The sequence below is a fragment of the Oncorhynchus keta genome, chromosome 20 (genome assembly GCF_023373465.1).
Source record: "Oncorhynchus keta strain PuntledgeMale-10-30-2019 chromosome 20, Oket_V2, whole genome shotgun sequence".
Lineage (NCBI taxonomy): Eukaryota > Metazoa > Chordata > Actinopteri > Salmoniformes > Salmonidae > Oncorhynchus > Oncorhynchus keta.
Genome location: NC_068440.1, coordinates 15,962,847 through 15,989,109, shown reverse-complemented (window position 1 = coordinate 15,989,109; position 26,263 = coordinate 15,962,847). Strand labels below are relative to the sequence as shown.

The window sequence follows — 26,263 nt, the reverse complement described above, 5'->3', positions numbered from 1 at the left end:
CCAGGAATTGTGTCCAGATCCTAGCAACTTGGGGCTGTGCATTATCATGCTGAAACATGTGATGGTGGCGGATGAATGGCACCACAGTAGGTCTCAGGATCATGTCACGGTATCTCTGTGCATTCAAGTTACCATCAATAAAATGTAATTGTGTTTGTTGTTCATAACTTATGCCTGCCAATACCATAACCCCACCGCCACCATGGGGCACTGTTCACAATATTGACATTAGCAAACCACTCTCCCACACAACGCCATACACGCTGTCTGCCATCTGCCTGGTATAGTTGAAACCAGGGTTCATCCATGAAGACCACACTTCTCCAGCGTGCCAGTGGCGATGGAAGGCTAGGATTTGACTACTGAAGACTGCAGTCAGGTCAAGAACCTGGTGAGGACGATGAGCATGCAGATGAGCTACCCTGAGCGTTTCTGACAGTTGCTGCAACAATTATTCGGTTGTGCAAACCCACAGTTTCATCAGCTGTCCGGGTGGCTGGTTTCAGACGATGCCGTAAGTGAAGAAGCTGGATGTGGAGGTCCTGGGCTGGCGTGGTTGCACGTCTGCTGTTGTGCGGCCGGTTGGACGTGCTGCCAAATTCTCTTAACTTTGGAGTCGTGTTATGGTAGAGAAATTAACATTCAATTCTCTGGTAACAGCTCTGGTGGACATTCCTGCAGTCAGCATGCCAATTGCCCGCTCCCTCAACTTGAGACATCTGTGGCATTGTGGTGTTTGACAACTGCACATTTTAGTGGCCTTTTATTTTCCCCAGCACAAGGTGCACCTGTGTAATGATCATGCTTTTTACTTAGCTACTTCATATGCCACACCTGTCAGGTGGATGGATTATATTGGCAAAGGAGAAATGTTAACAGGGATTTTAAACAAATTTGTGCACAAGATTTGAGAGAAACATTTCTGGGATCTTTTATTTCAGCTCATGAAACATGGGACTACCGCTTTACATGTTGCGTTTTATTTTTGTTCAGTGTAGCAGTTAAGGAGTTAATACAGAGCTCCCATGCATGGAGAGAGTGACAGAGAGCAAGGGGGAGAGAGGGAGAGCAGCAGCCACAGTGTCTTCCTCTGTATTGGTGCCCTTCAGATAAGCAGCGGTAGCATCACATGGTGTTACAGACAGGTGGATGCTGCTATATATAGATTGCTTAGTGGGCGCCACAGGAGGAGGAAATGGCTTAGGCGAGATTTGCATTAATATGATTTTTGCACATGACAGAAAATATATATATTTATTAATAATATCCTCCAACAGTAAGAGGGAACACTTATGACGGACAAGCATCTTGGTCACGAGTTTTTTTTAGCCCCAGAGACTGTGTTTCTCAGGGAGCAATTGATTCTTATTTACCTCTGAGTAGGCTATCCTTTTTTCCTTTTCTCTCTCTCTCTCTTCTCTCTCTCTCTCTCTCTCTCTTTCTCTCTCTCTCTCGCGCTCATGCTTTCTCTCTCTCGCGCTCATGCTTTCTCTCACGCTCATGCTTTCTCTCTCTCGCTCTCTCTCTCGCGCTCATGCTTTCTCTCTCTCTCTCTCATGCTTTCTCTCTCTCTCTCATGCTTTCTTTCTCTCTCATGCTTTCTTTCTCTCTCTCGCGCTCATGCTTTCTCTCTCTCGCGCGCATGCTTTCTCGCGCGCTCATGCTTTCTCTCGCGCTCATGCTTTCTCTCTCTCGCTCTCTCTCTCGCGCGTTCATGCTTTCTCTCTCTCGCTCTCTCTCTCGCGCGTTCATGCTTTCTCTCTCTCGCGCGTTCATGCTTTCTCTCTCTCTCTCTCTCGCGCTCATGCTTTCTCTCTTTCTCTCTCGCGCTCATGCTTTCTCTCTCTCGCTCTCTCGCGCTCATGCTTTCTCTCTCTCTCGCGCTCATGCTTTCTCTCTCTCTCGCGCTCATGCTTTCTCTCTCTCTCGCGCTCATGCTTTCTCTCGCGCTCATGCTTTCTCTCTCTCTTTCTCTCTCTCTCGCGCTCATGCTTTCTCTCTCTCTCTCTCGCGCTCATGCTTTCTCTCTTTCTCTCTCGCGCTCATGCTTTCTCTCTCGCTCTCTCATGCTTTCTCTCTCTCGCGCGCTCATGCTTTCTCTCTCTCGCGCGCTCATGCTTTCTCTCTCTCGCGCGCTCATGCATTCTCTCTCGCTCATGCTTTCTCTCTCGCTCATGCTTTCTCTCGCGCTCATGCTTTCTCTCTCTTCTCTCTCTCTCGCGCTCATGCTTTCTCTCTTTCTCTCTCTCTCTCGCGCTCATGCTTTCTCTCTCTCGCTCTCTCTCTCGCGCGCTCATGCTTTCTCTCTCTCGCGCTCATGCTTTCTCTCTCTCGCGCTCATGCTTTCTCTCGCGCTCATGCTTTCTCTCGCGCTCATGCTTTCTCTCTCTTCTCTCTCTCGCGCTCATGCTTTCTCTTTCTCTCTCTCTCTCGCGCTCATGCTTTCTCTCTCTCGCTCTCTCTCGCGCGCTCATGCTTTCTCTCTCGCGCGCTCATGCTTTCTCTCTCTCGCGCTCATGCTTTCTCTCTCTCGCGCTCATGCTTTCTCTCTCTCTCGCGCTCATGCTTTCTCTCTCTCTCGCGCTCATGCTTTCTCTCTCTCGCGCTCATGCTTTCTCTCTCTCGCGCTCATGCTTTCTCTCTCTCGCGCTCATGCTTTCTCTCTCTCTCGCGCTCATGCTTTCTCTCGCGCTCATGCTTTCTCTCTCTCTTTCTCTCTCTCTCGCGCTCATGCTTTCTCTCTCTCGCTCTCTCTCTCTCTCGCGCTCATGCTTTCTCGCTCTCTCTCTCTCTCGCGCTCATGCTTTCTCTCTTTCTCTCTCGCGCTCATGCTTTCTCTCTCTCGCTCTCTCATGCTTTCTCTCTCTCGCTCTCTCATGCTTTCTCTCTCTCGCGCGCTCATGCTTTCTCTCTCTCGCGCGCTCATGCTTTCTCTCTCTCGCGCGCTCATGCTTTCTCTCTCTCGCGCGCTCATGCTTTCTCTCTCGCTCATGCTTTCTCTCGCGCTCATGCTTTCTCTCTCTTCTCTCTCTCGCGCTCATGCTTTCTCTCTTTCTCTCTCTCTCTCGCGCTCATGCTTTCTCTCTCTCGCTCTCTCTCTCGCGCGCTCATGCTTTCTCTCTCTCGCGCTCATGCTTTCTCTCTCTCGCGCTCATGCTTTCTCTCGCGCTCATGCTTTCTCTCGCGCTCATGCTTTCTCTCTCTTCTCTCTCTCTCGCGCTCATGCTTTCTCTCTTTCTCTCTCTCTCTCGCGCTCATGCTTTCTCTCTCTCGCTCTCTCTCGCGCTCATGCTTTCTCTCTCTCGCGCTCATGCTTTCTCTCTCTCGCGCTCATGCTTTCTCTCTCTCGCGCTCATGCTTTCTCTCTCTCGCGCTCATGCTTTCTCTCGCGCTCATGCTTTCTCGCTCTCCTCTCTTAAGATTTCTGCTGCAGAACACAAAACATTGAGCCAACGGGCACAGCTCACAATCTCACATGTTGCTCTTGTACTAGAATGTTGGGATGACCCCCCTTACTGGTATCAAATCCTGCATGCCATATATCTTGCAGTTGTGCCCTTGAGCAAGGCATTGAGTCCCTAGAACCAGCTCCATCGGTGCAGTAGTATGGCTGCCCTCTGCTCCGACCTCTGTATGTGTGTCTTTTCAGAGGGGCTGGGATGGTTAATGTAGAACATGTACATTTTGACATTAAAATCATCTCCTCTCCCCCAGGTTCCCACCGTGGCTGGGCGGCGGTACAGATGCGTCTGCTCCATGAGCTGGTGTACGCATCCCGTCGTATGGGAAACCCCGGCCTGTCTGTCCGCCACCTCTCCTTTCTGCTCCAGACCATGCTGGACTTCCTCTCAGACCAAGGTCAGCCTACACACACACACACACACACACACACACACATTTAGCTCCCCAAGACTTTAGCTCAAAGACTACCGAAACCCAGATGGTCTCATTCTCCAGTGTCTTTGAGTGGACACTGTTTCAACATTGTAAGTCGCACCCCTAAACCCCCCTAGAGTCGACCCCGCGGTAATCTAATTAGCATACATCCCTTTAACAATCTGTCAGTTTAAGATGGAGATCTGTTTTTTTTTTTGCATTGGATGCGTCTCAATCCACCTCATCTGCTGTGAAAAGTGACAGAGACTCGTCTGAAGTCAGCCGGGCTGCCAACTTCTGTCTGTAGTGTCTGAACAGATTGGGCTACACACCAATATGACCCCTCTGTAGAAAGGTGAGACTCTCACCAACAGATACATGTTTTGCTTTAGGACGCCACAGGCCTCATAAGACTCATCTGAAGGTTCCCCAGTACCAATTAAAACAATTATTGGAAATATAATGAGACTGTTTAGTGTCATAAATAGGGGTTTAAATAAATAAATAAATAATAATACATATAACAAAGGTTTCCTGATAATTCTACTATCTCTCAGATATAGGGCAAACACTAAAGAACAAACCTACCTTTTAATTTTTTGGGGGGGACTATCTGTTGTCCATGTGGTGAATCGTTATTCAGTGTGTTTGTACGGGCTTCTAGCAGTAAGGCCAAATTCAATTTTCCATAAAATCATTTTTGTTTATTTTTTATTTTTTTATACTTCAAGGGGTCTTATAATTCAAAATCATATAACCAAATGTTCCCTGGTCTATAGCCTAGTAGAACCCCCCTACTGAATAGAAATGAAAATTAATACAAATAGTAAATCTTAAAAACATAAAGGAAAGATAAAATGTCTGACGAGCTCTACTCTAGGTATAACACACATTACATAGTCAAATGTTTTTGTCAGTATTAGTTGAAAAATCTACTGCATTTTTCTCCATTTCATACTTTCGATCATGTGAGATCATCTGAAATCATCCCCTGACCGCAGCCAACCATGCATGTTCTTTAGGGAAGCCAGCATTGTGCCTGTGGGTGTAATGGTGTGTAATGCTCAACCAAGCCAGTCTCAGCTGGTGGCTGGGTGACAGTGGGCTTAATTTGGACTCAGGAGATAGGTACTCACCCAAGGGGAGGGGGAGGGGGGAGGTAGAGATACAGGGAGGGAGAGGGAGAGATACAGGGAGGGAGAGCGAGAACAGATAGTGGATAGAGAGGGAGAAATGTTGGTTGAATAGGATCCCCATTTGACGAAGCCAATGCAGACAGCTCGTCTCTCTGGGGTCCGACACATAATGAAAAATACATTAGACTTTACAATTTACATACATTTAAAAATATTAACATGTGTATTGTGTGTGTGCATCTGTCAGTTACACACAACAGTCCATATACACAACAGTCCAAACACAACAAGTAGGTTGCATGGGAGAGAGAGAGAGAGAGCAGTGCCAACAGTATGAAATATTTGCCCCTGTCAGCAGCAGCGAGGGACTGTTGCTACGCTGAGGGAGGCTTTGTTCCCATCTACCCAGCATCCTCTCTGTGTAAACCTGCTGGAATAACAGCAGCTCAGCTGTACCTGTGGCCGTCATGCATCCGTGTGTCAGCGGCGGTCACGCTAACAGTGGGCAGTTACAGCCTGTGATGCCTCCAGACAGGAAGGCCAGACGTATGATTTGAGAAATAAGGCTTTTCTATCTGTGACATTTTGTGTGTGTGAGGCTGAGCATAGAAAAAGTGACAGAACATATTTCATTGTTATATTTAAGCTAGCATGTGCACTGATCTCACTCCAGTTGAAACCTGGTCCACCAGACTCCTCACTCCATGCTCGATTGACTGTTTGAACAGCTTAAAACCTCTATAGTTCTCAGTGAGTTTCTCAATGGTGGCTTTGGCAGAGACACTGTGAAATGAGCCGTGCACAGATCTTTCCCCTCTAAACTGCGGTTCCACACCTTCTCTCCTCACCCGCCTCCCTCTCTCTCTCTCTCTCTCTCTTTTTTTCGTTTGTCTCGCTCACTTTCTCATCCTCTCTCTCCCTCTTCCTCCCTCCAGCTATTCTCTATCACCCCCCAGCTGTTTGTCTGCAGTGTGGTGATGTCACCCACGGCGGGGGTTATTGCAGGCCGTCTTCTCCCAGCATGCAGTAATGGGGCGCGGCCCCTCGCTGTGTTCGTTGCGTGTCTGGGGAGTTATTGTAGAACACACAGCAGCACAGCTCAGAGGAACAGTGTGACTGTCTCGGCCCAGCAGCTACAGCCTTTTCCTTGAAAGTCACAATCCTGACTTTGTGTGTCTACCCAGCGCCACTTGGTTTGGTATAAAGCTGACAGATGAGGAAGGGGAAACAATATAACCGTTTTCAAATATCCCAGATTATGCCTTTTAATCCACAGATCTGGGGTGTCATTTCTCAACTGTGCGTACATTTCAAATACACATCTAGTGTACATGGAGATTCTAGGATTTGCGTTTGCAACAAATTGTTGGGATTGATCAAACTGTCGCACACAAAATGTGCATGTTTTAATTGATATATCAGAGCCATACTATATTTGTAGGGGTTGTGAACTAGCTCTATAACTCTGCCTATAACCCCGCCTGGCCATGATAGTTTCTTAAATATATTGCAATGGCAAATCTGATAACATTTCTGTAGAGGTGTGGGCAGAATGTAATTTTTTGTTGTTGCAGTGACTTCTATGCAAAATGCAAATAGTTTATTTTTCCATATTTATTTTATCAGTAGATTGTGTTTTCATCTGCATCGTTGACACAGGCTCTGAGATGAAATAGGCTGTTATGTCACGTTCCTGTCACAAAGCAATACTGTAGCCTGTACATGCTGCCATTGGCCACCGTTCACTTTAGAGCTTGTCTTCTTGAATGAGTGATGAATAGTAGCCTAGTATTTGTAGCAGTCATGTCAGAAAAGGAGAGACATGCCCTGCAATATGATTATGACTTAGGAATATAAAACAAAAGTCAAATTAACACATTAGATGACATTCTGCTATGCGGTCTTCTTACCAATGGCAAATTATTCTCTTTTATCATTAGGCCAATATTTATATTAGCCGACCATTATTACAATTCCTGTGCATCAATCTCCTCCATTCCCCCAAAGTAACAATATCCTACTTGTATGATACAGTCGATCAACCACAAGACGTTGTGTTAACGCATGATTTGAGATGTGCGTGGAGATGCACGCACACTTTTCTGTCCAGTTCAAAATGTGTAATTACCCACGTTTGCAGGAACAACTGTCACGCGCATCTCTTTTGTGCACACACACCTTGATACACGAGTCCTCTGGTGAAGCCCTGGGGTTTGGCTGCTCGAGAGGGGCTTGTTTGTCTACACAGGTGCACAAACCAAAGAATTTGTTCTGTCCCGCAGCATCGTGGTATGTGGCCGACGGTAAACACAATTCAAGTCTTAGAAGTCAACCCCTGTAAAATAATATGACCCCAGTTCCTCCGTTAAGCACGTTGCTGTCCTCCCATTTAATGTCACAGCAGAAGCTCCCGTTGGGAAATAAAACGTCACGGCTTTGAATTTCAGAGCCCGGCACTTTCAAAGGTCTGTCTTGAGGTGGTCGTGCCTTTTCAAGTCCCTATCGGTGACATTAAAAAACATACCTCAAATGTTTTATTTAAGCTAGGCCTTTGTAGAGAGTGAAGGTAACTGCTTAATGTCTCTGGCTTAGGCGAGGAGAAAAAGGGAGAGGGGTTGAGGAAAAGGTGATCACGCCAAGCTCATTAACGTCACCACTGTGTCATCCTGCCTGGGAGTGGGTGAAGAGAGAGAGAGAGAGAGGAGGGGGAGGGGGTAGGAGGAGAGAAAGAGTGGCATCTTTCCTCTCGTTGCATCACAGAACCTTCAGGACAGCATGGGAGAAAGGGATGAAAGGAGGAAGTAAAGTGTGTGGGGTTTAGGGCTGGGAATTGCCAGGGTTCTCACCATACGATATTATCGTGCCTTCAGAAAGTGTTCAGACCCCTTGACTTTTTCCCATCTTGTTGTGTTACAGCCTGAATTTACAATGGATTTAGATTTTTGTCACTGGCCTACATACAATACCCCAGAATTCCACTGACGTTGTGTTTTTAGACATTTTTACAAATGAATAAAACATGAAAAGCTGAGTAGTCAACCCTTTTGTTTCAGCAAGCCTAAAAAGTTCAGGAGTAAAAATGTGCTTAATGTAATAAGGTGCATGGACTCACTCTGTGTTCAATAGGTGTTTACCATGATTTATGAATGACTACCTCATCTCTGTACCCCACACATACAATTATCTGTAAGGTCCCTCAGTCCAGCAGTGAATTTCAAACAAAGATTCAAACACAAAGATCAGGAAGGTTTTCCAATACCTCAAAGAAGAAATCTGTTGGTCGATGGATAAAAATTAAATAAAAGCAGACATTGAATATCCCTTTGAGCATGGTGAAGTTATTAATTACCCTTTGGATGGTGTATCAATACACCCAGTCACTACAAAGATACCAGGCGGTACTAAGTACCACTCTCCAATTTTTCAAGCATAGTGGTGGCTAAATCATGTTATGGGTATGCTTGTAATCTTTAAGGATTGGGAGGTTTTTCAGGATAAAAAATAAACTGAATGGCGCTAAGCACAGGCAACATCCTTGAAGAAAGCTTGAATAATTACAAAAAGGGTCATGGCCAAGTGTTGCACAATCAAGGTGTGTCAAGTTAATAGAGATTTACCCGGAAAGAAGGTGATTCTAAAATGTGTTCAGAGATGGATTATACAAAAGTATGTGGACACCCCTTCAAATGAGTGGATTTGGCTATTTCAGCCACACCCTTTCCTGACAGGTGTATAAAATCAAGCACACAGCAATGCAATTTCCATAGACAAACATTGTCAGTAGAATACTCAAAGAAAGGTTCAAATATGACCTTTCGGACTTCCTTGAACTCGTTAGGAAATCGCCTTTCATCTCATATCAATCTTGTACGTCTATGACATAGTGTTTTTTGTTTAAAATCTAAGCTCAATGGCTATAAATCCAGTCAGAGATGGATTTATGGATTTATAGCCATTAAGCTTAGATTTTAAACAAAAAACACTGTCATAGATGTACAAGATTGATATGAGATGAAAGGTGATTTCCTAACGAGTTCAAGGAAGCCAAAAGGTCATATTTGAACCTTTTGAGTATGCAGCATTACTAGTTATTCTTTATGGCCCTCTCATTATAAATAATTCCTTTTGGGGATTACATTTTCGATTACATTTAGCTACATTTAACAAGTTAAAAAGAAGATGGAGAACAAGCTATGAAGGAAAAATACTGGAGGTATGCAGGTACAGACAGCTAACTTACTGAAAAATAATATTGCGATTTTTGTCAAAACAATACAACGCAATATATTGTCAGAAGTAATATCCCAATTTGTAAAAGTATCGACCCCCCACACTATATCAGGGACAGGAGATTATTATCAATATTTTATTTGTTGGCTGTGTGCTGTGGCTCGGAGACTACGATTCAGACCAGGAACTTGCAGGCTCTTACCTATATTGAGTGGAGAAAGGGCCGTAAGAGATTGCTTTTCATGAGACCTATTTTTAGAAATGGTTGTTAAAATGAATCATGTTGGTTGAAGCTTTATCGGGGCAGAAATAGCAATTAAAGGTCTACTTATTCATGTAGTTGTTTGAAAGCCCCTGGCACTCAGCCCCCCCTGATTTCCCTAGATACTCAGTCACATAAGATGGCCAGTCACTCATTCCATCTCATTACACTGAAGTAAACACACACATTTTCTAAGTCTGTCACTTTTTGCCAGTGTCCCACCCACATTACATTTTCTAGCACTGTAGTCAGGTTAACTGAAAGATGAGGCTTTTCGCCTGCAATATGAATGCAGTAAGTAATGTCATTGCAGTTGACTTCTTGTAAGTGCCCAAAACAATAAATCAATCAATTTGTCGTATTTCATTTGACATTCATTTCAGTTTGTATTCTGTCAGCACTTTCAACCACATCCAACATGGCAGGGCAGTCCATCTTCAGTGACAGTTGGCAGAATCTCCCTCCGTTTAATTGAGACTGTTACTACTGTACTGTCAGGATGTATATTTTATTTTTCTCTCCCCCCTAGAGTGTCAGTCAGTTAAGAGGCCTCACAAAATGTTTTAACATTCTTAGAAGTTCTCACCAGGGGTCCTCTCTTCAGTACCACACCATAGGCTATTGATCTGTTGCTGCTCTGGATGGAAATGTAGGGGTTTGTCTTCAAAACGAGCGTAGGAACTGAGAAATGATAGTCACATCGGTGTAATTTAAGGACATTTTCAAAGTTTAACAAAGTTGAACCTCTTGCGTAAGAATGAATGTAGAATTTGAGTCTTGGATCTGTTTTGCCTTGTTTTAATGAGTTGATTTCTGTGGGATCGTACTAAATAATATATCAACTTGGGTTTTAAGTACTCTGTTCACCGCTTTAGGCCTAATTCAAAGTTGTGTGTTCTGTGTTTTTGCTGAAAAGACTAAAGGAAAACAATGTTTTCTCTTTATGTCTCTGGGAAGATGTTTTGTTAACCTCTGTTATGGAGTCTGTGTCACTGAGCCCAGTACATGTTAACCTCTGTTATGGAGTCTGTGTCACTGAGCCCAGTACATGTTAACCTCTGTTATGGAGTCTGTGTCACTGAGTCCAGTACATGTTACCTCTGTTATGGAGTCTGTGTCCCTGAGCCCAGTACATGTTACCTCTGTTATGGAGTCTGTGTCCCTGAGCCCAGTACATGTTAACCTCTGTTATGGAGTCTGTGTCACTGAGTCCAGTACATGTTACCTCTGTTATGGAGTCTGTGTCCCTGAGCCCAGTACATGTTAACCTCTGTTATGGAGTCTGTGTCACTGAGTCCAGTACATGTTACCTCTGTTATGGAGTCTGTGTCACTGAGCCCAGTACATGTTAAACTCTGTTATGGAGTCTGTCTCACTGAGTCCAGTACATGTTACCTCTGTTATGGAGTCTGTGTCACTGAGCCCAGTACATGTTAAACTCTGTTATGGAGTCTGTGTCCCTGAGCCCAGTACATGTTAAACTCTGTTATGGAGTCTGTGTCCCTGAGCCCAGTACATGTTAAACTCTGTTATGGAGTCTGTGTCACTGAGTCCAGTACATGTTAACCTCTGTTATGGAGTCTGTGTCACTGAGTCCAGTACATGTTACCTCTGTTATGGAGTCTGTGTCACTGAGTCCAGTACATGTTACCTCTGTTATGGAGTCTGTGTCACTGAGTCCAGTACATGTTACCTCTGTTATGGAGTCTGTATCACTGAGTCCAGTACATGTTAACCTCTGTTATGGAGTCTGTGTCACTGAGTCCAGTACATGTTACCTCTGTTATGGAGTCTGTGTCCCTGAGCCCAGTAAATGCTAGAATGGATTGACTCACTACCAATGCAGTGGTTCATTACTCAATGTGAGCAGTAAAGTGGAGGAGGCAGCGTTTATTTATGGGCTTGCCGATTGTCCACTCTGTTTCTGGACTCCACCAGGTCGGAGGTTGATAATGTATGGTCTGCAGGTTAAATGGAAAAAGACATGTTTTTGTCTGACTGCGTTTTCTAACTATGTATTTAGAATTTGGAGAGGCACATCATGTGGTCAGGCTATTTAACTGATGTGGGCTTATTTTAAATCTGATTTCCTATTGTTTAGTTTTGGCTCAAGTCTTCCAAAGCTGATACTTATTTATTGAATTGCTTTATTATCTGTCTGCTGACTGATGGACTGACATACTAATTTATGGCAAACGTGTTTTAATTTCCTTTTTAATGTTGACTTATTTAGTCACATTCTGCTCTCGGAAATCTTCAAGTGAAAGTGAGTTGAATCGATTCCCCACAGGAATTTTACTGGAGTTGAAAGCAGCTGTATTTTGGGATGGGGGGTTGCTGATAGGACACAGAACTGAAATGGGGGAGGGAGGGGAGTGGAGAGGGAGGGAGGGAGAGAGAGGGGGAGGTTTGTGTAATGCTGCAGTGAACTCTTCAAACATGGTGTTTACCTCACATCATCCCAAAAGGACAATCAATACAGAGTTTTTGTCCTTCACGGTCTGTCCTTCACGGTCTGTCCTTCACGGTCTGTCCTTCACGGTCTGTCCTTCACGGTCTGTACTTCACGGTCTGTCCTTCAACTCTCCATGTTTCTACTGTTAGACTACGTTACTTGGGCTTCCAAATACAATTTACTAAATTGAAATGTAACAGACAGATTCCATGCAGGTTTAGGAACAGGCAGGTATACTGGGAGATACAGGCAGACGGGCTGGGAGAGGGGTAGACAGCCAGGCAGGTAAACGGGGAGATACAGGCAGACGGGCTGGGAGAGGGGTAGACAGCCAGGCAGGTAAACGGGGAGATACAGGCAGGCAGGCAGGCTGGGAGAGGGGTAGACAGCCAGGCAGGTAAACGGGGAGATACAGGCTGGCAGGCTGGGAGAGGGGTAGACAGCCAGGCAGGTAAACGGGGAGATACAGGCAGGCAGGCTGGGAGAGGGGTAGACAGCCAGGCAGGTAAACGGGGAGATACAGGCAGGCAGGCAGGCTGGGAGAGGGGTAGACAGCCAGGCAGGTAAACGGGGAGATACAGGCAGGCAGGCTGGGAGAGGGGTAGACAGCCAGGCAGGTAAACGGGGAGATACAGGCAGGCAGGCTGGGAGAGGGGTAGACAGCCAGGCAGGTAAACGGGGAGATACAGGCAGGCAGGCTGGGAGAGGGGTAGACAGCCAGGCAGGTAAACGGGGAGATACAGGCAGGCAGGCAGGCTGGGAGAGGGGTAGACAGCCAGGCAGGTAAACGGGGAGATACAGGCAGGCTGGGAGAGGGGTAGACAGCCAGGCAGGTAAACGGGGAGATACAGGCTGGCAGGCTGGGAGAGGGGTAGACAGCCAGGCAGGTAAACGGGGAGATACAGGCAGGCAGGCTGGGAGAGGGGTAGACAGCCAGGCAGGTAAACGGGGAGATGCAGGCAGGCAGGCAGGCTGGGAGAGGGGTAGACAGCCAGGCAGGTAAACGGGGAGATACAGGCAGGCTGGGAGAGGGGTAGACAGCCAGGCAGGTAAACGGGGAGATACAGGCAGGCAGGCTGGGAGAGGGGTAGACAGCCAGGCAGGTAAACGGGGAGATACAGGCAGGCTGGGAGAGGGGTAGACAGCCAGGCAGGTAAACGGGGAGATACAGGCTGGCAGGCTGGGAGAGGGGTAGACAGCCAGGCAGGTAAACGGGGAGATACAGGCTGGCAGGCTGGGAGAGGGGTAGACAGCCAGGCAGGTAAACGGGGAGATACAGGCAGGCAGGCTGGGAGAGTTGACGGTTGTGGTCTAAATGTACGATCAGCAACAATACTCAAAGCCGTGCATAAGTCCGTCTCTACCTCCAGGCTATTTTATATGCTGCATGCAGCATTTCTCTGCTTGTTCAACCATTATCACTAAGCCACTTCCCAACACTGCAAACACACAACACTGAATGTGACTTGCCTTGTAATAAAGAGGGCTTTAACGTCCCTTAAAAACCTTCATTTGGGGACCTTTCTAAGTTCCAGGAATGTTCTCTGTAAAAACAGGTTGATAGATAAATCATTTATGTAAAGCAATGTTTTCAATAATGGCTATCTTGACTGAGATTTTAAATCAAATCAAATGTTATTTGTCACATGTGCCGAATTCTCCAGGTGTAGACCTCACTTACAAGCCCATTTTTTCAGAGAAAAAAATGTTAAGTACTTCCTAAAATAAATTGAAGTAAAAATGTAATAAATCAAATGTAATTAATGAATGAATAATTAAGGAGCAACAATACAATAAGAGTAGCGAGGCTATATACAGGGGGTACCGGTGCACAGGTGTCGAGGTAATATGTAAATGTAGGTTGTGGTAAAGTGATTCTGTCACGGATGTTCTGTTTCCTGACATTGCTCTGCTCTTCAGTCTGATCAGATGTACTCTCCTCAACGACCTCCGTCTAAAGGACATGTTTGCCTGTGAGTCCTGGATCTGAACCACAGTAGGTTCTGTCTGTGCTGCTCTGTTGCTCAGGCTCTTAATATGATATTTTGTGGCTGTCCAAGCAGGGGTGCGTAGTGGGGAACTGAGAAGTGGCCTATCCAGGAGCTTGGCTGGAGTATAGATGTATATATCTCTCTCAGCCCGCCCCTGTTGTGTGAGACCCGGCCAGCAGAGTAACTCATAGAGACATGTTTGTATGCATCCGAAGGAGCGAGTCTGAGTGATGATACAGCACGGCTCTAAACATCTTTATTGATCCAGCTACTGACTTAAAACCTGAAGGATGGGGAAGAAGAGAAGGCTGGCCTGGAGCTGGGTTATTTGTGTTATCCTCAATTAAATATTTTCTATTTAACGAGGCAAGTACGTTAAGAACAAATTCTTATTTACAATGATGGCCTACCCCTGCCAAACCTGGACAACACTGGGCCAATTGTGCGCCGCCCTATGGGACTCCCAATCACAGCCGGATGTGACACAGCCTGGAATCGATCCAGGAGCTAGTGACGCCTCTAACACTGAGATGCAGTGCCTTAGACCTCTGCGCCACTTGGGAGCCCACCACGTCTGTACCAATCGATTCGTCCAAATGTTTAAATGTGTATTTTTCCGAATATAGACCCATCCTATGTGTTTTAATCAAATCAACTATATACACTGAGCTTGTCTGATGCTTGTAAGCGCACTGTTTGATGAAATAATTATGACACACAGATGACTAGTGTCCGACTGCAATTGATTTGATTGTGCTCAGACTTGCTGTGTTAAAAAAAAAGGTGTCTGACAAGCACCCGCTGTCTCTCTCGCTGTTTCTCTCTGTCTCGCTGTTTCTCTCTCTCGCTGTTTCTCTCTGTCTCGCTGTTTCTCTCTGTCGCTGTTTCTCTCTGTCTCGCTGTTTCTCTCTCTCGCTGTTTCTCTCTGTCTCGCTGTTTCTCTCTGTCTCGCTGTTTCTCTCTGTCTCGCTGTTTCTCTCTGTCTCGCTGTTTCTCTCTGTCTCGCTGTTTCTCTCTGTCTCGCTGTTTCTCTCTGTCTCGCTGTTTCTCTCTTCTCTCTCTGTCTCGCTGTTTCTCTCTGTCTCGCTGTTTCTCTCTGTCTCGCTGTTTCTCTCTGTCTCTGTTTCTGTTTCTCTCTGTCTCGCTGTTTCTCTCTGTCTCGCTGTTTCTCTCTGTCTCGCTGTTTTCTCTCTGTCTCTGCTGTTTCTCTGTCTCTGTCTCGCTGTTTCTGTTTCTCTCTGTCTCCTGTTTCTCTCTGTTTCTCTCTGTCTCGCTGTTTCTCTCTGTCTCGCTGTTTCTCTCTGTCTCCCTGTTTCTCTCTGTCTCGCTGTTTCTCTCTGTCTCGCTGTTTCTCTCTGTCTCCCTGTTTCTCTCTGTCTCGCTGTTTCTCTCTGTCTCGCTGTTTCTCTCTGTCTCGCTGTTTCTCTCTGTCTCGCTGTTTCTCTCTGTCTCGCTGTTTCTCTCTGTCTCGCTGTTTCTCTCTGTCTCGCTGTTTCTCGCTGTCTCGCTGTGTTTCTCTGTCTCGCTGTTTCTCTCTGTCTCGCTGTTTCTCTCTGTCTCGCTGTTTCTCTCTGTCTCGCTGTTTCTCTCTGTCTCGCTGTTTCTCTCTGTTTCTCTCTGTCTCGCTGTTTCTCTCTGTCTCGCTGTTTCTCTCTGTCTCGCTGTTTCTCTCTGTCTCGCTGTTTCTCTCTGTCTCGCTGTTTCTCTCTGTCTCGCTGTTTCTCTCTGTCTCGCTGTTTCTCTCTGTCTCGCTGTTTCTCTCTGTCTCGCTGTTTCTCTCTGTCTCGCTGTTTCTCTCTGTCTCGCTGTTTCTCTCTGTCTCGCTGTTTCTCTCTGTCTCGCTGTTTCTCTCTGTCTCGCTGTTTCTCTCTGTCTCGCTGTTTCTCTCTGTCTCGCTGTTTCTCTCTGTCTCGCTGTTTCTCTCTGTCTCGCTGTTTCTCTCTGTCTCGCTGTTTCTCTCTGTTTCTCTCTGTCTCGCTGTTTCCCTCTTTTCCCCTGTTTCTCTTTTCTTGGCTGTTTCTCTCTGTCTCCTGTTTCTCTCTGTCTCGCTGTTTCTCTCTGTCTCGCTGTTTCTCTCTGTCTCTGCTGTTTCTCTCTGTCTCGCTGTTTCTCTCTGTCTCGCTGTTTCTCTCTGTCTCGCTGTTTCTCTCTGTCTCTGTTTCTCTCTGTCTCGCTTTTCTGTCTCGCTGTTTCTCTCTGTCTCGCTGTTTCTCTCTGTCTCGCTGTTTCTCTCTGTCTCGCTGTTTCTCTCTCTCGCTGTTTCTCTCTGTCTCGCTGTTTCTCTCTGTCTCGCTGTTTCTCTCTGTCTCGCTGTTTCTCTCTGTCTCGCTGTTTCTTCTGTCTCTGTCTCGCTGTTTCTCTCTGTCTCGCTGTTTCTCTCTGTCTCGCTGTTTCTCTCTGTCTCGCTGTTTCTCTCTGTCTCGCTGTTTCTCTCTGTCTCGCTGTTTCTCTCTGTCTCGCTGTTTCTCTCTGTCTCGCTGTTTCTCTCTGTCTCGCTGTTTCTCTCTGTCTCGCTGTTTCTCTCTGTCTCCCTGTTTTGTTGTTTGCGATAATTATTCAAGGGTTGCTTTATTTTAAAATGAAAATGCTTGATTGTATTTCAAATCATGAATGGCTTGTGTCATGTGTTGACAGGAACAAATGAATGATTGATTGATTGAAAGAGTAGCCTACTATATATAAGTATTGAAATATACAAACTTGAAATCATTGTCCACTTTAATAATGGAACGCTAGTCACTTAAATAATGCCACTAATGTTTACATATCTTGCATTACTCCTCTCATATGTATATACTGTATTCTATACCATCGACTGCATCGTAGTCTATGCCACTCTGTCATTAATCATCTGTATATTTATGCATTCTTATTCCAGTTCTTTACTTAGATGTGTGCGTTTTTAGTTTTTTGTTGTGGATTTCTTTATTGCTTGGTAGATAATGCTGCGCAGTCGGAACTAGAAGCGTAAGTATTTCGCTAAACTCGCACCACCATGTGTATGTGACTGGAGAGATTGGATTTGAAATATAGGCCTAAGTAAGTTACGGTATTAAGAGTCAACAGGATGTCCTCTTTGGCCTACAGCTGCTTATACAAGGCTGCTATACTAAGCCTGCTCATGATTATGACATTCATTATTATTATAATATTAATATTATAAAGTGTAAAGCTTTTATTACTGCATAGCAAAGATTTTAAAAACAGCTGAATTTGTGAAGTTTATCCAACATGTTTTGATTGCTGACGGAATCAGTAGGCTATTAAACAAAGACTTAAACAGAAGCAGGATCGGTCTTATTTCTGTAGATATATATGGATGATTTTAACAGGCCCATTTGAACAGTTAGTCTATTGATTATAGGCTTAAGTTGTCGTTTCCTCCTCACTTTCCTTCGACATTTAAGGAAAGGGCTGGTTTCTCTTCTCCTAACTCCGCTGCTGTCTCTGCCACATAGGATGGTTAACTTTTGCCATTATGCCCATACTGTGGCAACACCGGTGTAGGAAGCGGTGCCACATCAACAGCGCACGGATGTTTCAGAACCGCGGACATCGACCGTTATCCAACGTGGGAGAAAGCACATTTTGTTCTAAAACATATATATTTTTATTAGTGTTGCACCATTGTTCCGATGTAATATAACTATATACCATTTCAGTAGCACACGTCTTGGTGATGGACTGTGCCACCCCCACGGCCTCCACAATGGATCAGTCCACTCAGACAGGCGCCTTGTACACCATGATTAGAATATATATTTTTTTGCTACTGCTCGTCTAAAGTGTAAGTCGACCAAACATTCGACCCGTTGACTAAATGGGGTCAGCCCTAAAAAAACACACTTTCTTTTGTTTTTGTAGACATGTTTTGTTCCTTGGTGACTGGAAATGGTCAGACTGACTATCAATAATGTGCTGTACCTTTCTCACCCAACTCCTCCCCTGGTCCACAGAGAAGAAGGAGGTGACTCAGAGTCTGGAGAACTACACGTCTAAATGTCCAGGGGGAATGGAGGTTCTCACCCTGCCTGATGGCCTCAAACTGCCCCCTGTAGCCTTCACCAAGCTACCCATCATCAGGTACGTCAATCAATCATCTCTCTTTCTCATCAACAGTTGTTAGGGAAGTCAGTCAAAGGCGGTGAGTGCTCTGGGTTGTCTTCGTTAGGCACAAAATCAAAAATAAAGTGCTCTGAAATGGAGGCCCTCATGATGTTGCAAAACATTTTGCTGCGGTGGGCCCTAATGAACACAGCCCTGGTCTCTGAACTGTCATATTTGGATTGATCTAATCAATGAACTCGTCATAGTTACGACACTGTTCTAACATGGAGTAACTGCTACTCTGAGTGGCGTGATTAATCAACAGACAATATTTCCTCCCTCTCAACAATGTCAGGTATTTCTGACGGTGGTGTAATGACTGAAATGTAGCTCTTCTCCCTCCTGGTCAGAACAGAGTTATAGCTGTTTGAGATCTAAGTGCACATTTTACATGACATTGATTTACAGAAGCATCTACTTGTAAATGTATTTTTGGTGAAATATGACTCATTTACGTTTCAGTAAAAATCAGTCGTATAAACAGAAATGAACACCACTATTAAATAGGCCTGGGTTGGCTAGACTGGGGCTCTGTTGAATATTAGCCCTGGGTTGGCTAGTCTGGGGCTCTGTTGAATATTAGCCCTGGGTTGGCTAGTCTGGGGCTCTGTTGAATATTAGCCCTGGGTTGGCTAGTCTGGGGCTCTGAATATTAGCCCTGGGTTGGCTAGTCTGGTGGGGCTCTGTTGAATATTAGCCCTGGGTTGGCTAGTCTGGGGCTCTGTTGAATATTAGCCCTGGGTTGGCTAGTCTGGTGGGGCTCTGTTGAATATTAGCCCTGGGTTGGCTAGTCTGGGGCTCTGTTGAATATTAGGCCTGGGTTGGCTAGTCTGGGGCTCTGTTGAATATTAGGCCTGGGTTGACTAGTCTGGGGTTCTGTTGAATATTAGGCCTGGGTTGGCTAGACTGGGGCTCTGTTGAATATTAGGCCTGGGTTGGCTAGTCTGGGGCTCTGGTTTTTGCAGCACCATGTTTAGTGGTCCATGCTTGGCTGTTGAAAAGAGCTGAAGAGTTGTTTCTGTTTGAGTTGGCCATTTTTTATTGATGCAATTTAAGTTAATTATTTCATTTAGCCAGGAAAATAGTATTGTGCACTTTTAAAAGGCAGCTTAGTGTTTAGGTTACAGTACGTACGTACTGTTCACTCAAAACACCACTCAGAATGCTGTCCATCTTTATATTCACTTTTTCTCTCTGTTTTCTATCTTCTCTGTATCCATCTCCCCCTCTTTCTGTGGTGGCAGGGCCATTAGTAGAGCCAGGAGAGATGGAGGACATTCTGTACAGATAGAGGAATGCCTGGCTTCTCAGAGAGGTGATAAGTGCTGTGTCCACTAGCTCCAATTCACACCCCCAGAATGCTTTGCTCATTAAATGGCCTGGGCTAAGAATCTCAGGACGAAATTCACCAAATGATTGGCAGAAGTGTGTGTGTGTGAGAGATTTGCTCAGGTCACCATGCCAAAATCCATCTAATTTTCTCTCTCTGGTCCTTTAAGGGACATGTTGAGATAAAACTGTTTATCTTTGTCTCGGCCTCCATCTCCCGTCCCTTGATAAACGTCTTGACCTTAATGGCCACATGTACTCTTAAATCTCCACCCAGCACAGCCGGAAGAGGACTGGCCACACATCAGAGCCCAGTTTCTCTCTAGGTTTTCTTACTAGGTTCCTGCCTTTCTAGGGAGTTTTTCCTAGCCACTGTGCTTCTGCATTGCTTGCTGTTTAGGATAGGCTGGGTATCTGTACAGCACGTTGTGACCTCTGCTCATGTGAAAATGGCTGTATAAAACACATTTGAGTGATGAATTGGTTCTCCCCTCCTACAGATCAGTAAAGCTGCTGGATCTGCCCGTCAGCCTGCGCCCCCACAAACAGAAAGGCCTCCTGGAAAACAACATGTCCACCAAGAGTCCCTTCATCTACTCTCCCATCATCATGCACACCAGAGGAGAGGAGCGCAATAAGAAGATAGGTGGGCACACACACACACACACACACACACACACACACACACACACACACACACACACACACACACACACACACACACACACACACACACACACACACACACACACCTTCTGAAGTTGCCGTGTCAAAGTAAAACAGTTTTAGGCCTGTTCATATTTTCATTGTAAAACATATATAACTAACGTGATGGAGGAAATTCATCCTCTATACACGCTTGACTAATTCCATAATTAAACCAGGAGCTCCTTGCATTTCTCTGCTCTATCTCTCTGCTCTATCTCTCTGCTCTATCTCTCTGCTCTATCTCTCTGCTCTATCTCTCTGCTCTATCTCTCTGCTCTATCTCTCTGCTCTATCTCTCTGCTCTATCTCTCTGCTCTATCTCTCTGCTCTATCTCTCTGCTCTATCTCTCTGCTCTATCTCTCTGCTCTATCTCTCTGCTCTATCTCTCTGCTCTATCTCTCTGCTCTATCTCTCTGCTCTATCTCTCTGCTCTATCTCTCTGCTCTATCTCTCTGCTCTATCTCTCTGCTCTATCTCTCTGCTCTATCTCTCTGCTCTATCTCTCTGCTCTATCTCTCTGCTCTATCTCTCTGCTCTATCTCTCTGCTCTATCTCTCTGCTCTATCTCTCTGCTCTATCTCTCTGCTCTATCTCTCTGCTCTATCTCTCTGCTCTATCTCTCTGCTCTATCTCTCTGCTCTATCTCTCTGCTCTATCTCTCTGCTCTATCTCTCTGCTCTATCTCTCTGCTCTATCTCTCTGCTCTATCTCTCTGCTCTATCTCTCTGCTCTATCTCTCTGCTCTATCTCTCTGCTCTATCTCTCTGCTCTATCTCTCTATCTCTATCTCTCTGCTCTATCTCTCTGCTCTATCTATCTCTCTGCTCTATCTCTCTGCTCTATCTCTCTGCTCTATCTCTCTGCTCTATCTCTCTGCTCTATCTCTCTGCTCTATCTCTCTGCTCTATCTCTCTGCTCTATCTCTCTGTCTCTATCTCTCTGCTCTATCTCTCTGCTCTATCTCTCTGCTCTATCTCTCTGCTCTATCTCTCTGCTCTCTCTCTCTGCTCTATCTCTCTGCTCTATCTCTCTGCTCTATCTCTCTGCTCCCCCTCTCTCTGCTCCCCCTCTCTCTGCTCTCCCTCTCTCTGCTCTCCCTCTCTCTGCTCTCCCTCTCTCTGCTCTCCCTCTCTCTGCTCTCCCTCTCTCTGCTCTCCCTCTCTCTGCTCTCCCTCTCTCTGCTCTCCCTCTCTCTGCTCTCCCTCTCTCTCTCTCCCTCTCTCTGCTCTCCCTCTCTCTCTCTCTGCTCTCCCTCTCTCTCTCTCTCTCTCTGCTCTCTCTCTCTCTCTCTCTCCCTCTCTCTCTCTGCTCTCCCTCTCTCTCTCTGCTCTCCCTCTCTCTGCTCTCTGCTCTCCTCTCCTCTCTCTGCTCTCCCTCTCTCTGCTCTCCCTCTCCCTCTCTCCTCTCTCTGCTCTCTCTCTCCTCTCTCTGCTCTCCTCTCTCTGCTCTCTCTCTCTCTCTCTCTCTCTCTCTGCTCTCCCTCTCTCTCTCTCTGCTCTCTCTCTCTCTCTCTGCTCTCTCTCTCTCTCTCTCTGCCTCTCCTGCTCTCCCTCTGCTCTCTCTCTCTCTCTCTCTGCTCTCTCTCTCTCTCTCTCTGCTCTCTCTCTCTCTCTCTCTCTCTCTGCTCTCCTCTCTCTCTCTCTCTCTCTCTCTCTCTGCTCTCTCTCTCTCTCTCTCTGCTCTCCCTCTCTCTCTCTCTGCTCTCTCTCTCTCTCTCTCTGCTCTCTCTCTCTCTCTCTGCTCTCTCCCGCTCTCTCTGCTCTCTCTCTCTCTCTCTCTCTCTCTCTCTCTCTCTCTCTCTCTCTCTCTCTCTGCTCTCTCTCTGCTCTCTCTCTGCTCTCTCTCTGCTCTCTCTCTCCCTCTCTCTCTCTGCTCTCCCTCTCTCTCTCTGCTCCTCGCTCTCTCTCTCTGCTCTCTCTCCCTCTCTCTCTCTCTCTCTGCTCTCCTCTGCTGTCTCTCTGCTCCCGCTCTGTCTCTCTGCTCCGCTCTGTCTCTCTCTGCTCCCGCTCTGTCTCTCTGCTCCCGCTCTGTCTCTCTGCTCCCGCTCTGTCTCTCTGCTCCCGCTCTGTCTCTCTGCTCCCGCTCTCTCTCTCTGCTCCCGCTCTCTCTCTCTGCTCCCTCTCTCTCTCTCTGCTCCCTCTCTCTCTCTGCTCTCTCTGCTCTCTCTGCTCTCTCTGCTCCCTCTCTCTCTCTCTCTCTCTGCTTCCTCTCTCTCTCTGCCCCCTCTCTCTCTCTCTGCCCCCTCTCTCTCTCTCTGCTCCCCTCCCTCTCTGCTCCCTCTCTGCTCTTTCTCGGCTCTCTCTCTCTCTCTCTCTCTCTCTGCTCCCTCTCTCTCTCTCTGCTCTCTGCTCTCTCTGCTCTCTCTCTCTGCTCTCTCTCTGCTCTCTCTCTGCTCTCTCTCTCTGCTCTCTCTCTCTGCCCCCTCTCTCTCTCTGCTCTCGCTCTGCTCTCTCTCTGCTCCCCCTCTCTCTCTGCTCCCTCTCTCTCTCTGCTCCCTCTCTGGTCTCTCTGCTCTTTCTCTCTCTGCTCTTTCTCTCTCTGCTCTCTCTGCTCTCTCTCTGCTCTCTCTCTCTCTGCTCTATCTCTCTGCTCTATCTCTCTGCTCTATCTCTCTGCTCTATCTCTCTGCTCTATCTCTCTGCTCTATCTCTCTGCTCTATCTCTCTGCTCTATCTCTCTGCTCTATCTCTCTGCTCTATCTCTCTGCTCTATCTCTCTGCTCTATCTCTCTGCTCTATCTCTCTGCTCTATCTCTCTGCTCTATCTCTCTGCTCTATCTCTCTGCTCTATCTCTCTGCTCTATCTCTCTGCTCTATCTCTCTGCTCTATCTCTCTGCTCTATCTCTCTGCTCTATCTCTCTGCTCTATCTCTCTGCTCTATCTCTCTGCTCTATCTCTCTCTCTATCTCTCTGCTCTATCTCTCTCTATCTCTCTGCTCTATCTCTCTGCTCTATCTCTCTGCTCTATCTCTCTGCTCTATCTCTCTGCTCTATCTCTCTGCTCTATCTCTCTGCTCTATCTCTCTGCTCTATCTCTCTGCTCTATCTCTCTGCTCTATCTCTCTGCTCTATCTCTCTGCTCTATCTCTCTGCTCTATCTCTCTGCTCTATCTCTCTGCTCTATCTCTCTGCTCTATCTCTCTGCTCTATCTCTCTGCTCTATCTCTCTGCTCTATCTCTCTGCTCTATCTCTCTGCTCTATCTCTCTGCTCTATCTCTCTGCTCTATCTCTCTGCTCTATCTCTCTGCTCTATCTCTCTGCTCTATCTCTCTGCTCTATCTCTCTGCTCTATCTCTCTGCTCTATCTCTCTGCTCTATCTCTCTGCTCTATCTCTCTGCTCTATCTCTCTGCTCTATCTCTCTGCTCTATCTCTCTGCTCTATCTCTCTGCTCTATCTCTCTGCTCTATCTCTCTGCTCTATCTCTCTGCTCTATCTCTCTGCTCTATCTCTCTGCTCTATCTCTCTGCTCTATCTCTCTGCTCTATCTCTCTGCTCTATCTCTCTGCTCTATCTCTCTGCTCTATCTCTCTCTGCTCTCCCTCTCTCTGCTCCCTCTCTCTGCTCTCCCTCTCTCTGCTCTCCCTCTCTCTGCTCTCCCTCTCTCTCCTCTCCCTCTCTCTCCTCTCCCTCTCTCTGCTCTCCCTCTCTCTGCTCTCCCTCTCTCTGCTCTCTCTCTCTCTCTGCTCTCCCTCTCTCTCTCTCTGCTCTCCCTCTCTCTCTCTCTCTCCTCTCTCTCTCTCTCTGCTCTCCCCTCTCTCTCTCTCTGCTCTCCCTCTCTCTCTCTCTCTCTGCTCTCCTCTCTCTCTCTCTCTCTCCCTCTCTCTCTCTCTCTCTGCTCTCCCTCTCTCTCTCTCTCTCTCTGCTCTCCCTCTCTCTCTCTGCTCTCCCTCTCTCTCTCTGCTCTCCCTCTCTCTCTCTGCTCTCTCTCTGCTCTCTGCTCTCTCTCTGCTCTCTCTCTGCTCTCTCTCTGCTCTCTCTCTGCTCTCTCTCTCTCTCTCTGCGCTCTCTCTGCTCTCTCTCTGCTCTCTCTGCTCTGCTCTCTCTCTGCTCTCTCTGCTCCCGCTCTCTCTCTCTGCTCCCGCTCTCTCTCTCTCTCTGCTCCCGCTCTCTCTCTCTCTCTGCTCCCGCTCTCTCTCTCTGCTCCCGCTCTGTCTCTCTGCTCCCGCTCTGTCTCTCTGCTCCCGCTCTGTCTCTCTGCTCCCGCTCTGTCTCTGCTCCCGCTCTGTCTCTCTGCTCCCGCTCTCTCTCTCTGCTCCCGCTCTCTCTCTCTGCTCCTCTATATCTCTCTAATCCCTCTCTCTCTCTGCTCTCTCTGCTCTCTCTGCTCTCTCTGCTCCCTCTCTCTCTCTCTCTCTGCTTCCTCTCTCTCTCTGCCCCCTCTCTCTCTCTCTGCCCCCTCTCTCTCTCTCTGCTCCCTCCCTCTCTGCTCCCTCTCTGCTCTTTCTCGGCTCTCTCTGCTCTCTCTCTCTCTCTCTGCTCCCTCTCTCTCTCTGCTCTCTGCTCTCTCTGCTCTCTCTCTCTGCTCTCTCTCTGCTCTCTCTCTCTGCTCTCTCTCTCTGCTCTCTCTCTCTGCTCTCTCTCTCTGCTCTCTCTCTGCTCTCGCTCTGCTCTCGCTCTGCTCTCTCTCTGCTCCCCCCCTCTCTCTGCTCCCTCTCTCTCTCTGCTCCCTCTCTGGTCTCTCTGCTCTTTCTCTCTCTGCTCTTTCTCTCTCTGCTCTCTCTGCTCTCTCTCTGCTCTCTCTCTCTCTGCTCTTTGCTCTGCTCTCTCTCTGCTCTCTCTCTCTCTGCTCTCTCTCTCTCTGCTCTCTGCTCTCTCGCTCTGCTCTCTCGCTCTGCTCTCTCTCTTTCTGCTCTCTCTCTTTCTGCTCTCTCTCTTTCTGCTCTCTCTCTCCCTGCTCTCTCTCTCTGCTCTCTCTCTCTGCTCTCTCTCTGCTCTCTCTCTCTCTGCTCCCTCTCGCTCTCTCTGCTCCCTCTCGCTCTCTCTGCTCCCTCTCTCTCTCTCTGCTCCCTCTCTCTCTCTCTGCTCCCTCTCTGGTCTCTCTGCTCCCGCTCTCTCTCTCTGCTCCCGCTCTCTCTCTCTGCTCCCTCTCTCTCTCTCTGCTCCCTCTCTCTCTCTCTGCTCTCTCTGCTCCCTCTCTCTCTCTCTGCTCTCTCTGCTCTCTCTGCTCTCTCTGCTCTCTCTGCTCCCTCTCTCTCTCTCTCTCTGCTTCCTCTCTCTCTCTCTGCTTCCTCTCTCTCTGCCCCCTCTCTCTCTCTCTGCCCCCTCTCTCTCTCTCTGCCCCCTCTCTCTCTCTCTGCTCCCTCCCTCTCTGCTCCCTCTCTGCTCTTTCTCGGCTCTCTCTGCTCTCTCTCTCTCTCTCTGCTCCCTCTCTGCTCCCTCTCTCTCTCTGCTCTCTGCTCTCTCTGCTCTCTCTCTCTGCTCTCTCTCTGCTCTCTCTCTCTCTCTTCTCTCTCTCTCTGCTCTCTCTGCTCTCGCTCTGCTCTCGCTCTGCTCTCTCTCTGCTCCCCCCCTCTCTCTGCTCTCTCTCTCTCTCTGCTCTCTCTCTCTCTCTGCTCCCTCTCTGGTCTCTCTGCTCTTTCTCTCTCTGCTCTTTCTCTCTCTGCTCTCTCTGCTCTCTCTCTGCTCTCTCTCTCTCTGCTCTCTGCTCTCTTGCTCTGCTCTCTCTCTGCTCTCTCTCTCTCTCTGCTCTCTGCTCTCTCGCTCTGCTCTCTCGCTCTGCTCTCTCTCTTTCTGCTCTCTCTCTTTCTGCTCTCTCTTCTGCTCTCTCTCTTTCTGCTCTCTCTTTCTGCTCTCTCTCTCCCTGCTCTCTCTCTCTGCTCTCTCTGCTCTCTCTCTCTCTCTGCTCTCTCTCTGCTCTCTCTCTCTCTGCTCTCTCTCTCTGCTCCCTCTCGCTCTCTCTGCTCCCTCTCGCTCTCTCTGCTCCCTCTCTCTCTCTCTGCTCCCTCTCTCTCTCTGCTCCCTCTCTCTCTCTCTGCTCCCTCTCTGGTCTCTCTGCTCCCTCTCTGGTCTCTCTGCTCCCTCTCTGGTCTCTCTGCTCTCTCTCTCTGCTCTCTCGCTCTGCTCTCGCTCTGCTCTCTCGCTCTGCTCTCTCTCTGCTCTCTCTCTGCTCTCTCTCTGCTCCCTCTCTCTCTCTCTCTCTGCTTCCTCTCTCTCTCTCTGCTCTCT

General features: G+C 47.4%; 1 protein-coding gene across 1 annotated transcript in view; it reads left to right on the top strand.

Moving 5' to 3' along the window:
* LOC118391642 (trafficking protein particle complex subunit 9-like) overlaps positions 1–26,263 on the top strand; it is a 414,365-nt gene that overhangs the window by 14,851 nt on the left and 373,251 nt on the right. The window contains exons 11-13 of the mRNA XM_052472165.1: positions 3,715–3,858; positions 17,907–18,033; positions 19,887–20,032. Coding sequence (XP_052328125.1) covers positions 3,715–3,858; positions 17,907–18,033; positions 19,887–20,032 — 417 coding nt within the window. The remainder of the gene's footprint in view (positions 1–3,714; positions 3,859–17,906; positions 18,034–19,886; positions 20,033–26,263) is intronic.